General features: G+C 36.6%; 2 protein-coding genes, 2 long non-coding RNA genes and 1 pseudogene across 4 annotated transcripts; all 5 read right to left on the bottom strand.

The window, feature by feature from the left end:
• Positions 1–1406: 1406 nt before the first annotated feature.
• LOC118761255 lies at positions 1407–1937 on the bottom strand. The gene is made up of 2 exons (XM_036499021.1): positions 1815–1937; positions 1407–1784 (listed from the first exon to the last, which is right to left on the bottom strand). Exons 1-2 carry the CDS (start codon positions 1896–1898, stop codon positions 1407–1409), a joined length of 462 nt encoding a protein of 153 aa, XP_036354914.1. The 5' UTR covers positions 1899–1937.
• A 1417-nt stretch (positions 1938–3354) lies between these two features.
• On the bottom strand, positions 3355–5455 carry LOC115228786 (innexin-11-like). The gene is made up of 3 exons (XM_029799274.1): positions 5231–5455; positions 5055–5074; positions 3355–4150 (listed from the first exon to the last, which is right to left on the bottom strand). Exons 1-3 carry the CDS (start codon positions 5453–5455, stop codon positions 3355–3357), a joined length of 1041 nt encoding a protein of 346 aa, XP_029655134.1.
• A 4992-nt stretch (positions 5456–10447) lies between these two features.
• Positions 10448–11247, bottom strand: LOC118761254 (annotated as a pseudogene).
• A 226-nt stretch (positions 11248–11473) lies between these two features.
• Positions 11474–11785, bottom strand: LOC115228773. The gene is made up of 3 exons (XR_003883255.1): positions 11686–11785; positions 11590–11654; positions 11474–11556 (listed from the first exon to the last, which is right to left on the bottom strand). It is a non-coding gene; the product is annotated as an uncharacterized LOC115228773 (long non-coding RNA).
• Positions 11786–11905: 120 nt separating this feature from the next.
• On the bottom strand, positions 11906–12422 carry LOC115228774. The gene is made up of 3 exons (XR_003883256.1): positions 12223–12422; positions 12042–12192; positions 11906–12010 (listed from the first exon to the last, which is right to left on the bottom strand). It is a non-coding gene; the product is annotated as an uncharacterized LOC115228774 (long non-coding RNA).
• Between the last annotated feature and the right edge of the window lie 3003 nt (positions 12423–15425).

Below are 15425 nucleotides of genomic sequence, written 5' to 3'. Positions count from 1 at the left end.
TTACTAGTAATCTGGTCAGTCACAACATTGTAGGGAGTGTTGTTCAAAAGACCTTCCTCTCCCTCGCACGGAGAGATATGGCGGTCCTCTATCCTGTCCCCAACACTGACGGACTTGACCTTCCTGGAGAAAACGACGGTGAAATTAAGACTGGCCAATTTTTTCTTTCAATCAACAGATTTGAGAGAAAAAAGAATATTACTCTCGCTGTCGAGGCATTTGGTTATATTTGAGGCTGACAATTTCAGCCATTTTCTCAAGTCGATATAAATGTACTTCCTACAAGCTGGTTCTCATGGGAGGGTATGACGAGAGACTGCAGGACAACGTGGCCTATCACTCGGAGATCTGCAATTTAGTGCGAAGGCTGAAAATACAGGATTCGGTGGTTTTTATAAAGAACGGATCCGATTCGACAAAGCGACATTATTTGCAAAATGCAACTTGCCTGCTTTATACTCCTTCGAGGGAACATTTTGGTATAGTTCCGCTCGAGGCAATGTACTCCCGTTGTCCCGTCGTGGCGGTTAATTCGGGGGGGCCAGTCGAGACTGTTGTTGATGGTGAAACTGGGTTTCTGTGCGAGCCAACTGCCGATTCCTTTGCCCAATGTATGTTTAAACTAGCATGCAATGAAGAATTGTTAAATATTATGAAAAATAATGCACGCTCCCACATTATCAACAATTTTTCTTTTTCAGAATTTTCTCATAGGCTTAATAATATGATTTCGAACATGTAATAAAGTTTTTGCTTGAATTTCTGTGTTTTATCAATTTCTTCAAGTTTTATTTCGAGAATTATCAGATCGGGACAAATGTAAATTGAATAGATTAGCCTGATTTAACTCGAATAATATCTGATTTAAGAAAAAACAAGCGATACTATTATTTGTTAGATTTCCAAACAAAACATCTAGAATTAAAAATATCAAGAAAATGACAAAACTCAACTAAGTTCCAAGCACGCATTTTTAAGTTTGCCTTGGCAATTCTCCAAGTCACACACAATTATATGTGAGGACATGTTTATGTAAATGTTTATCAAAAGTTTTAAAAGTTTTCTGTGATTTGATTAACTTGGAGATTATTCTGAATTTGGTTTTTTTGAGGAAATCAGTTCTCCAAAAAATTGACATAAGACGGTTGAAAGCTTTTTAGGTTCAATGGAACCTTTCAAATTTAAACAAAATGTAAATTAATTACTAAAAACGGAGCGATTTTCATTCTATAAGCCTCGCTGAGTGCATAAAATCTGTAAATTTATTTAATTGGTTAAGAATAATAAAATTCTTTTTTGATTAAATTCAGTTCATTGGTACATTTTTCTCCTGTCAATCGTGCAATAAGCAAGTGAAAAAATTAAAAAGAATTAAAAATATTACTTTTCATAAATAACTAAATATCTCAAAAAGCCAAGTGTTTTGTCGCTGTCCTTGGAAGTGGTATTTTAACCCACTGCAGACAAGAATGGGTAGATTCTCTGAACACAGGAACTTGGACTCCTTTAAATTCCCATTTGTGTTTTTTTGCACTGTTCGAGTTTAACTTGAATTCGTCATTGTTTTTGACAGGAGTGACATCATTCTTCGAAGTACCTGTTTCGACTTCTCGTCTAATAGAAGTCTGTGTCCCTTGAGACACAATTTTTTTGCTTATTTTATTTGAAGGGGTCTGAATGCCTGTTTTAAGTAATACTTTATTATTTCTGATATGATTGGACAAAGTCGCACTTCCGTACAATATTTTTACTTGGCTCACTTGAGGAGAATAGGCAGAAACATACTAAATAAAATTAAACATCTATAAAATTACCCAACAACCGACATAAACACCGTTTTTCAGAATTGGTCTGGAAACCCAGTTGCAAGGATATCTGCAATTACTATTTGGTGCCATTAAAAGATGAAATTATTTACGTAAACCACACTAATAAACATGTTCCCATGGTAATGGCGCATTTAAAGTGTGCGTCAACAATGCTTCGAGTTCAGTCATATTGTTACAAATAAAAGAACAAATTATATACTGACACTACGGTTCGACAATTCGAATCTTATTGGAGTAGATAAAAAAAACTTGTTGTATAAGATAAACAATAAACTCTATTTTTTGATAATTTGGTTTTTTATTAAAAAAACGTCGTCATAGACATCTCATCACATACGATGGATTTCCCGATAAGATGTCATGAGCTTCTTAGTATTCTACAATTGCACTCCAATAAAAAACTTCAAGAAAAACTAATTCACGTCTTAATTCAGAATTAATTAGAATAACTAACTTTTTCTCTCTCTTGCACTTGAAAAATTGTGTGACTAGCACAAGCAAAACCTTGGGTACTTTCGTGTTTTTGAATTAGCAATGTGCTTACTGTATTAAAGAAAAGCAAAGAATCATTTATGTGCTGATGCAAAGTAGAAACAACAAAATTCGATTGGCATTCTTTGATAACCAATTCTTTTGCACAATAAACTAATTAGGATTCAATAAACTAATTGTTTTGTAATTGACGTCGATTTGGATATGTTAAAAAGCCTTTCGAAACCCAGACGAAGTGACCAGCAATGCCTACGTGAGTTACCAGCTCGAAAGTGTAGGCTATCGAGAAGATGATTGATGACGCATTTGTCAATTTTCTGAAATTAGATTCATTTAACAACTCATTTATTACTTATAACTTGTCTAACTTAGAGAAACTATGGAAAAATATTTGCTTGTTACGGTTCTGTAAAATTCGATTAATAAACAAAATGGTTAGTGACTACGGATAACATTAAGAAACAAAATATCTGTGCTTCCCGACACCAATGGGTCTTGTCGAAATTACTGCATGAGTTTTACACATTATTTCTCCCTTCACAACAAAGTATCCAATTTAATATTTAATTAAGAATTGAAACCTGATTTTACCAGATTTACTCCGCATTTGACACATTTGAAGCAATGTGAATGGTATTTCCTTTTCTCTAATATGACGCTATTTTGTAGATTACTAAAGCTGATTTTCATTTAGAAAACCTTATAGTTTGTTTGCATTTTGTACATTCATTTATAACTGGTAGGGTGTATTCAATTAAAGGTTCATAATATAATCCGTCAATCTTAATTCTCATTGAAAAATTAATTTAGGTATCCGTTAATTTAATATATAGTATTCGTCAAGTAATATACGCTATTTAGTAAAGTATATCACGTCATTGTATCATATAACAAATGTCTTGTCACTTATTGACGTTTAACTGACACTCGCGAGTCATTGGAATTTAAACCAACAGTAGGTTTGTAAAAGTAACAAAAAACATTTATTTAATTTGACCTCAAAAAGTAAGAAAAACCAAGAATTCAAACATTTTCAACTGCCTTGGAAGTCATAGGCACTTTCTATGATTTTAAAATTCTCATAGAGGGCGCTTGTGAGATCAGACAAGACAAAATCACCCACGTTCATAGAAATCAGTCTCAGTACAAAGATTCCGTCAGTTTGGAGGTACTGCTTGATGAATTTACTAATTAGTGAGTCCCTCGTTTCAAAGTTTCCATGTTCATTGGAATCGGATTGTAGTTCTGGACGGATGTGTTTAAGAACATAATACTCTGAATTCTTGTTGGAAAGGAGTTGTGACATCCAATGAAACGTGTTCGAACAATTATAGAAAACAACGATAACCAGCCAAAACCAATAAAATGAGAACATAGCTTGCAAAAATAGATTGATGGACAGAACGCACTGGACAGTATATCTGATTCCAGTCATTTCCATTCCTATTTCTCGTACATAAAAGTCGCATAAGGTCTGTCTCGGAAAAAAACCCAAGTCCGTCGGAGTCCCGAAAACAAAATTTGTAAGCAAGGAAATGCCGTAGAGTCCCAACTTTCCGTTAGATAGCAGGAGATCTGTGAGTAAAAACTGTGTCGCTGCGTTCAGAAGATACAACACTTTTGTTGTTAGATATGTTAACGTCAGAGATTTTTGAAGAAAAATTTTTGACCGACTCTTCCAATGCTGCTTTATTTCGAAATAACGATTGAAATGTGCTGTAATGAGCTTGATTTGCTCATCCTTTTTAGAGTGATCCTCGGCATCGTGATACTTTTCGCAAATCTCGACAATCTTTTGAAGGTTGAGGCCAGAAGTCTCATTATTTGACCTCCAAAAAAGACAAGGCAGTTGATAGAAAAAAGCAAACGAGAGGAAAATAAAGGGCGCCCATTGATAATATCGCAACTGTGGCTTCCCTTTATAAAAGTCTGTTTCGGGGATAGTCTTATTTAATGGAATATGGTATGTATTTTTGACCCAGCATATAGAATGGGTATAAGAATTGAAGTTGTCTACACATCAATAAAACAAGTACCCGTGAATTGGGGAGGCGTCCAACATTTTATTGGATGCCCGACATAGTTTTCTGTAGTCACAATTACTGCAAACAAAATGAGGACTGTGGTTGTGTAGGAATGATTGAAACGGTCATTAAAATCATCATCTTTTCTTTGGTTAACATTTCCTTTTATGATATCAACCAAGTCCATCACGAGCAATGGTTTCTACGTGTTTTGCTTATTATTAATGCCGTCTTGACGAGTTTGCTTGATTTTCATAAGTATGAAAATTGAACTTCATGTTTCGCCATTTTAATTTTTACATTTTTGGATAAAAATAAAGCATTAGGAAAACATTATTTTATATATTTTTTGCCCCTCTATCAAATAAACAAATTTAGCCTTTTGAATTTTGATAATAGATAAAATTACTGAAAGCATTTTAAAAAATCAATTAACAAGGTTTAACTTCAGTTACATTAAGATCAAGGTTATGTTATCAATGTTAATAGACATAAAATGCTATGCGAAACAATGTTGGTCTAGAGATAATATTAAATTGGCTACGATCTACTCCGAAACGATCGTTTCCCAATGTTTTTGAGATTGGCTGAGGCAGCCAAAGTTTAAAGTCAACATAATACCCGTCTTTGTAATCTGACAAACGAAATTTTAAAGTCCCGAAAGAAAAAAACCCGAAAAGTCATATTAGGCTGCCTACTAAGAATTTACAATTTTCTATGTAAAAAAATCTGGAAAAAATTACAAAAATAAGATCATAGATCAAACTCGACAATGACAGTTATTAAAGGTTTAAAAGTAATATTAAACTAATTAAACGAATTTCGAGCTCAATAGATCATCCTCCTCTTTGCCCCAACACGGACAACCTTGACCGGTCTCCAAACTTCTTTTAGGCAATCTAAAGGATCATTCTTCTTTTCCCGGATGAGACGACTTTCATCAGGTTCCAATTCATAGTTCCATCGCTCTTCCTCTCGATTAATGTTATTATAGGAGTAGGACTCTTTTTCAAATGTTCCCGTCATTAAGTCGGTTTCGTCGAGTTTCTGATTTATGTTGTTATCAAGGAAAGTTATATTTTCTTCAAAACCGTCGTCCTCTTGGGACATCATTCCATGTTTATAATCGATGCACATACTTTCAAGAGTCTTCTTTATGATAATAGTTTGGATGTATGCTCTTACAGGGTACTCAATTTTCAGACCATTCTGGTATTGTTTGTAGTATTTACTGACAATGGCATCCCACGTTAATACTATGGGTACTATATTCACTTTTGCTTTGTGGATTAAAGCCAATTCACTTGCTAAGAGATCATACTTGTGGGATTTTTCGACTTCGACTTTTTAAGAATTTGCTGCGAAGTTATTCCAATTTCGATTAGTGTAATCGTATTCTTAATTTTATCCCACACGAAAATGTCGGGCTTGTTGTTATGAACGTGTGTGTCAGTACTTATAGTAGTATCGACTCTGATCTCAACTGCTTCATTTGCAAATATAGACTGGATTGAATGGGTCTTCAATCTTTTTGACCTTCTTATTCCATACTGTCTGCAGAGATGTAAGTGAATACATCTCACTACTTCATTATGCCGTCGTAAGTAATCGAAACTCGACAATAATCAAGTTCGAAATCTTACTATGTGTACAATCGAACTGATTCTAAAAAAAGAGTAATTAGTTTCAATATTTTGTATTCAATGGTATTTTAAAAATTTGAAAAAATTGCTAGAATAAGATCTTAGACCACTTCCCGGAATTTTAAAATCTCAATGCAGCCTATCGACTTGTTAGTTTCAGCGTACTTAATTCGATGGTCTTTTCTAAATCTAAAAAAATATGGTAAGAGTTAAGAGATAAATTATGATTAAGTGTAAGAGTTATAATTGAGGTCCTATTTTATTACCGCTTCAAGAAACTCTTTTGCAAACAGAATGATATCCTTCCAATTCAATGTACTGATTATATCTCAATTTAGTTTCATTGAGCACAATAACAATCATAGACTGGTTGTTGACCATGTTGATAAAAACTGGGCATGTTTCTGAAGAGCGACCATAATCAGTGTGATTACATTCGTCAATACTAAGTAAGATCACAACCATTTTTTTGAGCACTAAAATTGTACTAAATTCTCGGACTTTTTAAAAAGTTTCTTATTCTCTCCATGAGTTTCAATCTTCTTTCTCAATTATAAAAACGGGTCATCCCAACTTTTATTTTTACGGTCAGAGAGGATAGAATACCCGGCTTTCTTTCTGAAAATGATTCAAGTTTTCCAATTGTCTCTTCTGTCTGCACTTCAATTTCCACAAAAAACACATCTCACAGGATTTTTACAAAACCTAGAAATGTGTACGTAACAAGACACCAGAAGCATCTCGTCCCAGGCTTCTTAACTCACTGAATCTCCAGATTTGTGAAACCAATCTTAATGCCCAAACGGGAAGAAAAGTATCTTTAGCAAAGGACTAGGGGTGCACCAAAATGGAATACATTGACATCGTTAGCTCATTTTCTTCGTTCGTTTTGTTTCCTTGTCGTATTTATGACATTTCTTAATCTCGACCTGCTTCAAACAGTCCTGGAAAGTGATTCAAACTTCTGAGACCCTAATTGGATTTTATTTTATAAAAAATTTAAACTGTTAATAATATTTCCTAATTAGGTAAACTAATTTGGTTGTGTCGATGAATGGACAAATCTGTACGAAATTGGGGGAGCTGGTGCGCCTCTGCTCACAAAAGTACTCAGAATCGTTCACTGAATTGGCAGAGTATATTACAGCTCACCAACTTTAGTGATTTTATTTCTGAAAGAGTTTGCTGGTGTATTTCACTTTTTCTCTTAGATGGACTCAAGACTCTGGTTAACCTGCATATTTTATTTTTAGAATTGCAGCAGAATGGAATCCCTAGTTGTACTTATATTGACATTCAGAGTTTTTGGAAATGCCTTTTGAGAATTCTTCCAGAATCGTTTATAACCGAAATCAACAATCTGTCCTTCATTCAAACTCCCGTGGGGAAATGCCAGGTGAGTCCAAATAAACATGCAGGCCTTTATTCGTCTTTCCCTAAACGAGCAGACCACGAACTGCTACATCCAGCACATTATTCTCGACGAAAGATTATTAAGGTATTATTCGTGTACATTCCAAGAGAATTCTACAACTCGACGGCCCTCATGGCAAATCCCGACTATTCTAACACGATGATGGAACACCTGATATGTGACCAGTCTAATTTAATCGCTAGCATTAAATCAAATCAGGTTCTCTCTTTCCGTCAACAACTCCATGTTTGACGTGTGGGACAACTTTATTACTGATTTTCTGCGATTTGGCATATTCGACTCTCAAAGTTCGGTCGTCCTGTCTAATCGCAGATTGTGAGGTGAAGGCCCTTCACTCCCAGTCCCATCAGTCACTCATAACTTCCGATTTGCCTAATAAAAGTGAACCCGAGTTGGAACATGCCTCGCCTCACGTGGAAGAAATGGGGTCTCCGGAAAGCAGCCAGTCACTCACGGGAACTCCGACTAGTCGTGTCATTGATCTTTGCGAAGAGTCTGAAGAAAGTCTGATTAATCTGACCAAGTCCGTGGCAGTGCCGAGAACGGAAAAATTACCCACAAGAGACTTCATTAGAAGACATTCTGTGTGTTTGCATGAAACTTTTCAAATAGAAAGGTTTCAAAAAGTGATAGAAGGGGTTGTTTAGAAATTCAATTTTCAAATCTCAGGAGCTGCTTAATTCTTTCGAGCAGACGAGGCATGAAGATTTATTGAGTCACGCAAATTACGGGGTTGTGGAAAAGGCTACTGGTATGTCTATTTTTGATGCAAACCCGACAAAAAGTGAGGATTCCTTATCGTTTGAGGAACACAGTTTAATGAAAACAATTCCGACAAAAAATGAGGATTCTTTATCCTCCGAGGAACATAATTTACTGAAAACAATTCCGACAATACATGAGGATTCCTTATCCTCCGAGGAACACAGTTCAATGAAAACAATTCCGACAAAAAATGAAAATTTCTTATCCTTTGAGGAGCATAGTTCAATAAAAACAATTCCGACGAAAAATGAGGATCCTTTATCCTCCGAGGAACACAGTTCAATGAAAACAATTCCGACGAAAAATGAGGATTCTTTATCCTCCAAGGAGCATAGTTCAATGAAAACAATTCCGACAAAAAATGAGGATTCCTTATCCTCCGAGGAACACAGTTTACTGAAAACAATTCCAACGAAAAATGAGGATTTCTTATCCTCCGAGGAACATAGTTTACTGAAAACAATTCCAACGAAAAATGAGGATTTCTTATCCTCCGAGGAACACAGTTTAATGAAAACAATTCCGACAAATATAGATGATTCCTCATCCTTTGAGAAGCACAGTTTAATGAAAACAATTCCGACAAAAATAGAGGATTCCTTATCCTCCAAGGACCATAGTTCAGTGAAAACAGTTCCGACAAAAAATGAGGATTCTTTATCCTTTGAGGAGCACAGTTTAATGAAAATAATTCCGACAAAAAATGAAGATTCCTTATCATTTGAGGAGCACAGTTCAATGAAAACTGCTTCCTCTCAAAAGACTAGTTTTGAAAAACAGTCGGAATCGCATTTCGAGATAGAGGAAAAGGAAATACCAAGTGATACAAGTCACGAAGATTCTACTAGTAAAGAATATCACCCCACCGAGTTTGAGAGTTCAGTCACTGTTAATGACACGACTGAGGAATATTTCAGAACGGAGCCGGAACTGGTCTCTCCTTCGACGTCTCATTCGCTAATAGAAAAGTCGATTTCTGTGAAATCTGACGAACTTCAACTTTATTTAAAAAATGAAAACCTCACTCAGGAGGACATTTTTACGGAAACAAATCAGGACTCGACTTTTGATCTGGAGAAATGTGTCGATGTAATTTCTGACAAGAAGGAGGAGGTGAGTGAAGCGGGAGGCCGGCCGAGTCCTGACAATTCGACGTATTTTTACATTTTAACTATTTTAGATATCTTAGTGGACCTTTTGTAAGTTATTCGATAAATTAACATTGCTAGACGGTGAATACGCACTTTGATTTTTTGAGGTTTGCAATCGCACAGGAAATGGGCTTTGGCTATCCGAATGTTTGTTGTCGCGGGTGTAAGAAATGTCAGTACATCGGTTTGTTTTGTCTCTGATAAAGTAGAGTCTGCATTCCACAATCTTATCAAATGTGCTTTTGACGCCCATTATTACTGTTCGGAATGCATTTCTCACAAAAAATATTCGATTCCAGCCAGAATTGTCTACAATTGGGATTTGAGTCTCTACACTGGTTCATTGGGAGCTGCTGACTATCTAGTCTCCAAATACGCAGCAAAATATCTCCAGGAAAACGCCTCCGACCCAGTTTATATTATAAACGAGTTAAACCCACTGTTAATCGAACATGTGGACGAGCTGCGAAAAGTCGTGGTATTCAGTTGCTTAATTGTAGTCTCTTCGAGTGAAACTGTCTGGTTTGTATCAATGTGTGTCTGCCTGTGACGAAAAGACAACCTCCCGGATTAAGTCAATGATGGGACCTGCCGAGTATTACTTTTATAATCCTTACACATTTTCCGTGAATGTTGGTTTAACTTGTTATTAATTAGGATTTCAATGACGTCAAAAGTGGGAGAATTCTTTCCAGGATACGACAGGCTGTCAAAATGTGCTCATCCCACGTAAGTCAGTGTCATGTGTGTGCTCAGCGTGGATTTATTTGCGGAATCTGCTTGAATGCAAGGGAACGGATTTCTCTTACTGCCTCGTCAGAATCCCAAGTACTCGCCGTGTCATCGGTTAGTGAAAAAGTGTAAAAATTGTCACCACCCTTTACACGTGTCCTGTGCTAACAGTGGAAAGTTGTGTAAATGCAGTCGTGGGGATGACAAGTCCAGGACAACATTTGCTCATTATATTATGAAAAAAGATAATTGTGGCATATAAGTTACTTTTTCCAATAATACTAATCCTTTAATCGAAAGTAGAGGAGGGTGTAAATAATATTTATTAATTCAAAGTGTTAGTTGAATTATCGAAAATATTACTTTCCTATCAATGTCAAGAGAGCAGTCTGGTAATCCCCACTCGTCTCGCTCTGGTCCAATAAAATATAAAAATAACTTTGACAGACAACAAAAGTGTTTTATTTGTTAGTGTGTGGTACTTTTCCTTAATTTGTACTAAATCCACTTCACATCGCGATACTATGCTCCGAATCAGAGTCTCGTCTTTGGTCCCAAGTCCCTTCATCGAATCAGACAACTTTTTTGCATAATATCCTGGCTTGTCGTTTATACACCGAACTGCGAATAAATACTATTTTGGACCAATGGCAAGAAATGCTTGGAGTAAATCTCCACTCATTTCCTTTTTCAGAACATCTTCAAATTCTTGCCCAGTTTGTTTAAGATATTCCTGAAACAGTGCTCGCAAATATGCAAAGGATCGGTTCGCAATGATTTTGTTAAAGACAGATTCGTCTGTCCCCCACTTCCCTGTCCCTGCTTTTTGAAGAACCGTCACGTCTTCCTTGACTTTATTTCTGGGAAAATATAGACATTCACTACAAATCGTAAGTATCTCCTGTATCCCGAGAATTTTGTAAGAGTGAGACCATAATTCTTCTAAAGTCTCCGCTCGTGTCATCCATGACATCTTTTTCCAATGTCCTTTTGTACACTGCGAAGTGAGAATATGTCGTTGTACAGTTTTCATATGCCTTCTTGATAGCCTCAAGTTGCTGACAAGTCCGCGTGCATATAATCTCTATCAGAACATCCTCGTCTGTTCCCAGTCCCTGTCAAAACATTCTTTACAGTTTTAGACTTTAATCGCCTTATTGAGCTGCTTGGCGTCATAATCAACTGGTTCTTCTAATAAGGCCAGCAAAACAACTCGGAAGTTCCCACTAGTCTCTCCCTGAACATCATTTTTCAGATCCTTTAATAACAAGTCGACAATTACCCGACCGTAACTTGATTTGTAGGCGAAAGCTATTTTTTGTCGCTGAATATTTGTACGAGTGCATAAAATGTTTATTAAACTTTTCTCGTCGGTTCCTTTGTTTATGAGAATGTCATCAAACCGATTCCTTTCATCGCCTTTCGCAATATTGAGGCATCCAGATCCGCGTCAAAGTCGTCGACACCTACCACAGTCCCTGATTGCTATTAACACTCAGTAAAACAAAGTCCTATCACCTCGTAATTTTCATTCATGTAGTAAGGGTCCACATTTTTGGGAACTTGTTTTTTAGGTTGTGTAGCTGAAAGTTCAGAATTATGCATTTTTGTAACCTGTAGGTTTTATTGGAGAATTTGCTTCTGTTATTTTTTGTGACTTTTTTCGGGGTATATCCTTTTCGACAGGTTTTTTGTCCGTTGTTTTTTTAATGTCTACTCATAATTATCAACTAGTTTGATTAACCGGCATTTTCAAGATAAACAGAAGGTGATAACCATCTTCTGTGCTTACCAGTTCAGCATCGGTGACCTTTATGTGAGCGGATTTATCGAACCTTCCCAAATTTGGAATAACTAAGATCTTGCAAAAATTCGTGATCTTTTTTTGCACGTGTCGTCAAATGTGCATATATGTGCGTGAGCTGGCCTCTCCAATCGCCTACAAAACGTGTTTTATAGTTATTTTCTACCGTTTCCCGGACTTTTGTTGGAAATAATTGGATCGGATATTTTTTTATATTCAATGGGAATTGTTTCCTGAACTTCTTCAATTCTGGGAGAACACTGTCTTATTGCATTCTTCAAGTCTCCAACTGTCAGAAGTTGTCTATTTTCAGCTTTCTATCAATTTGTTAACTATGCAATGGATACCTTCAGCATCTCCTCAGTTAAATATCCATTGTAATTCCCCGATTGATTAGGCCCAAACATTTGCTGATTTTTATTTAAGTTTCTTGATAAACCACGTGAAAGTTCTTCAATGGCACTTTGAGGAGTTGACCCCCATATATTTATTTGGGTCCCGCTGTAGTTGATTGAATTGTAGGGAACGTCTGGATTTGTAAATGTTTTGTTAACTAGAAGTACAAACTAATTGAAGAATACATTTTTCAGGTCGATGGGTTGTATAATTGGCCATTTGTTTGCTTTGAGGATTGACGTCACTCAATTTGGCATTTTCTTTGTCTCGCTCCAAGTACTTGAATTAGTTATCATGATAAATCATTAAAGTTTATTTGATAATACAAAAACACGATACTACTTTTTTGTAAGGCTGTCTTTTATGAATAAACATATAATCGTCCGAATCTGAGATGCTCAAATCAGAATTCGACGAGTTTTCTTCAGATTTTGATTCCACGACTTTGTAATTTCGAGTCACTATCGAGCTCTCCCGCTTGTCTTTTCTTGAGAATTTAATTCATCAATTACTTGTTTACAGCGACAGCTTTTAGAATCCTATTTCCCATCCTCATTGTGAAAGGAGCAGTGTATTTGTGAGTAGTATTTTTGACACCTGCAGTCGAGTATAAAGGCTGTGGTTTAGTTCCATCTGTAGTGAAGTAGATTCTGCATCCATAACTCTCTGTGTGCTAATGCAATTGAGAATATGCCTGTTGTTATTTCTATGTAAGTACTCGAAGTTATTTTATTTCCGGAGACTACTCCTCTCGAATTCATCGCTATGATTGTGGGTGGTGCAATTCCTCCTGCGGAAGGCATTCAATTCCTTAATAAATGTCACTCAAATAATTTAAATACTATGGCAATAGTTTTACTATGACAAAACAACTATTTTGATTCGTTGTCTATTCAGATATCATTTTAACTAATTTATTTTACAATTTTCATTTCAAGTTGTGACTATTTATATTAGTAAATACCACGATTTGCATTTTGGTTATCGAAATAGATTATCGACGAGAGTTACTTATGCTCATCAGTCTGTAGATTCACGAAAATATTGTCATGGAGAAAAGCTGGTCCCAGTGATAGTCACCTTTCCCTGACCAGTGACAAGAAAAAATATTCGCCAGAAATAGTTTATTTATTTTATTAAAACATAGTTTCACGCATTCTAATCGCCATTAAAGACTTTTATTATGTTGAGCAATAAAAGTAGGATATGGAACTGCCTGAATATCGGCCACATTCCGATTCTCCAGAATGGAACGAGTTCTTTTTGTTCTACGGAATTTGGATTTCCTCATTCGGTTCTGCATGCTCTCGGAGATCAGAGTACCCCACCGACTGTACGGCCCGTCGACAGGTGGAGTAGTAGGAGATTTAGTCGAGTCAATGCCAGGAATTCTGTCAGGAACAAACGGCTTAGGCTCTGACAATAAAAGTCCTCCTTTTTTAAGTTCGTTCATAAACATGACATTCTACATATTCAGTCTGATACTAACTTTGGGAGTTTTGGGGCGAATAGAGGCATGCGCACAGTACAGTCCACTTTGTAGACAACGGAGTACAAGCACTTGGGCAATAACGGATACTGCGTGGATGTTCGTGCGACTTTCAATCTGCGAACTAATGGCACTCTCTTGAGTGGAGGCTGATATCACACACCGACCGTGGTGGAGTACTTCGGCGACTGTGTCTCGTCTGGAAATAGTTAATCGGATTCTACGAATGCTTAAACATGCATTTTTTACTTATGCCAGTAGCCTTTGCTATCCGCCTGCAGTTCCCAACCTCCTGCTTTGTGAGCAATTCCCATCATTTCTAGGTTTCTTATAATCGGGGTGTGCATGATGTACCTGGGATTGTTGTTTATCAACTCTCGTCTGTATAATGTCGAGGATAATCTTCTCCATAAAATTAAATTTAATTGCCCTAAACAAGCAGTAAAAGCACACATTGGTTTGTGATAATAATATAAAATTAAAGTCACAATAAAATTAGTTTTTGTTTTTAATTAATGCGTCTGTTTTTAGTAAATTCTCCTTTTCGAGTCAAAGCCAATCAGGGTATCCATCTCACAGGGGCGGCCTCTTCGGTTGCCGATTTCAAGTCCGACTCAATGGCCACATTTGACAAACTCCGTTGTTTATTTTGTAAACCGAGGCCTTTGACATTCTTCCGGTGGGATTATTCCAAACTTATGTTCAATGTTTTCTGGATTAACACCGACTGAATGTAGGCATGTATGGGTCCTTAGAGGAAGATTAAGTCGCAGTGATGTTTATAAAATTTACTCACAACATTTTCCCATGGTTGTAGATTACTCTTAGTTCACTAGCAGAAAATCGTACTTATGGATCTTTTTCACCTCAGGTTGTCTCAGGCCTTTTTGAGAGGCGATCCCAATCTCCATAATCGTGATTGTGTCCCTCATTTTGTTGAGTATGAAGATGTCCGGCTTGTTATTCTCGACCTTCATATTCGTACTTATTTTCGTTCAACGCGAATCTCCAAAGAGTTATTCGAGCCACTAACTGAACAGAGAGGGTTTTCAACCTCTTGGATTACATACTCCCTGCATAAATAGAATGTATACACTTTACTACCTCGTTGTGTCTTCGTAAGTAGTCACTATTTAGCATTTACCACACCTTGTTGCAGAGTGATCAACTGTCTTCCTGACTGAGTTACAGTGACAATGTTCCAGCATTGTCGAAGATAGATTACGGTCTTGTATGAGAAACACAAACTCCTCGGTTCTCGGTGAGTTATTTCCGTGCGGTAAAATATAGGAGGATTCAGCAATATCGACAAAGATTTGGGGTGATAAGGAATCACCGTGAAGTATTCTTCTATCCATTATGACTTCTCCGATTATCACTGAGAAATGACTTTGTTTCGATATACTACACTGAAAAGAAGGTTTGTAGAGTAGTGTAAAACACCTAGGAGGACTTTGATTGAGTTGTCAGGAAGTTGCTTCACAACCAGTTCGGACTGGATACCTCAAAGTTGAACGATGAGATAGAAAGGTTGTCTGAATGTATTTGTATATAAAGAAGTCGTCCTAAAGAATAGAGCCGAGATAATTACTAGAGACAAGGTAAAGTGAGGCTGCCGTGTTTGTGGGAGAAGTGTCTCTCCTGTTAATATTGTGAATGAGATGA

This window comes from Octopus sinensis, unplaced genomic scaffold (genome assembly GCF_006345805.1).
Source record: "Octopus sinensis unplaced genomic scaffold, ASM634580v1 Contig10970, whole genome shotgun sequence".
NCBI classification, from domain to species: Eukaryota; Metazoa; Mollusca; class Cephalopoda; order Octopoda; family Octopodidae; genus Octopus; species Octopus sinensis.
Note: the sequence above shows the minus strand (reverse complement) of the source record. Positions and strands in the feature narration are given on the sequence as shown.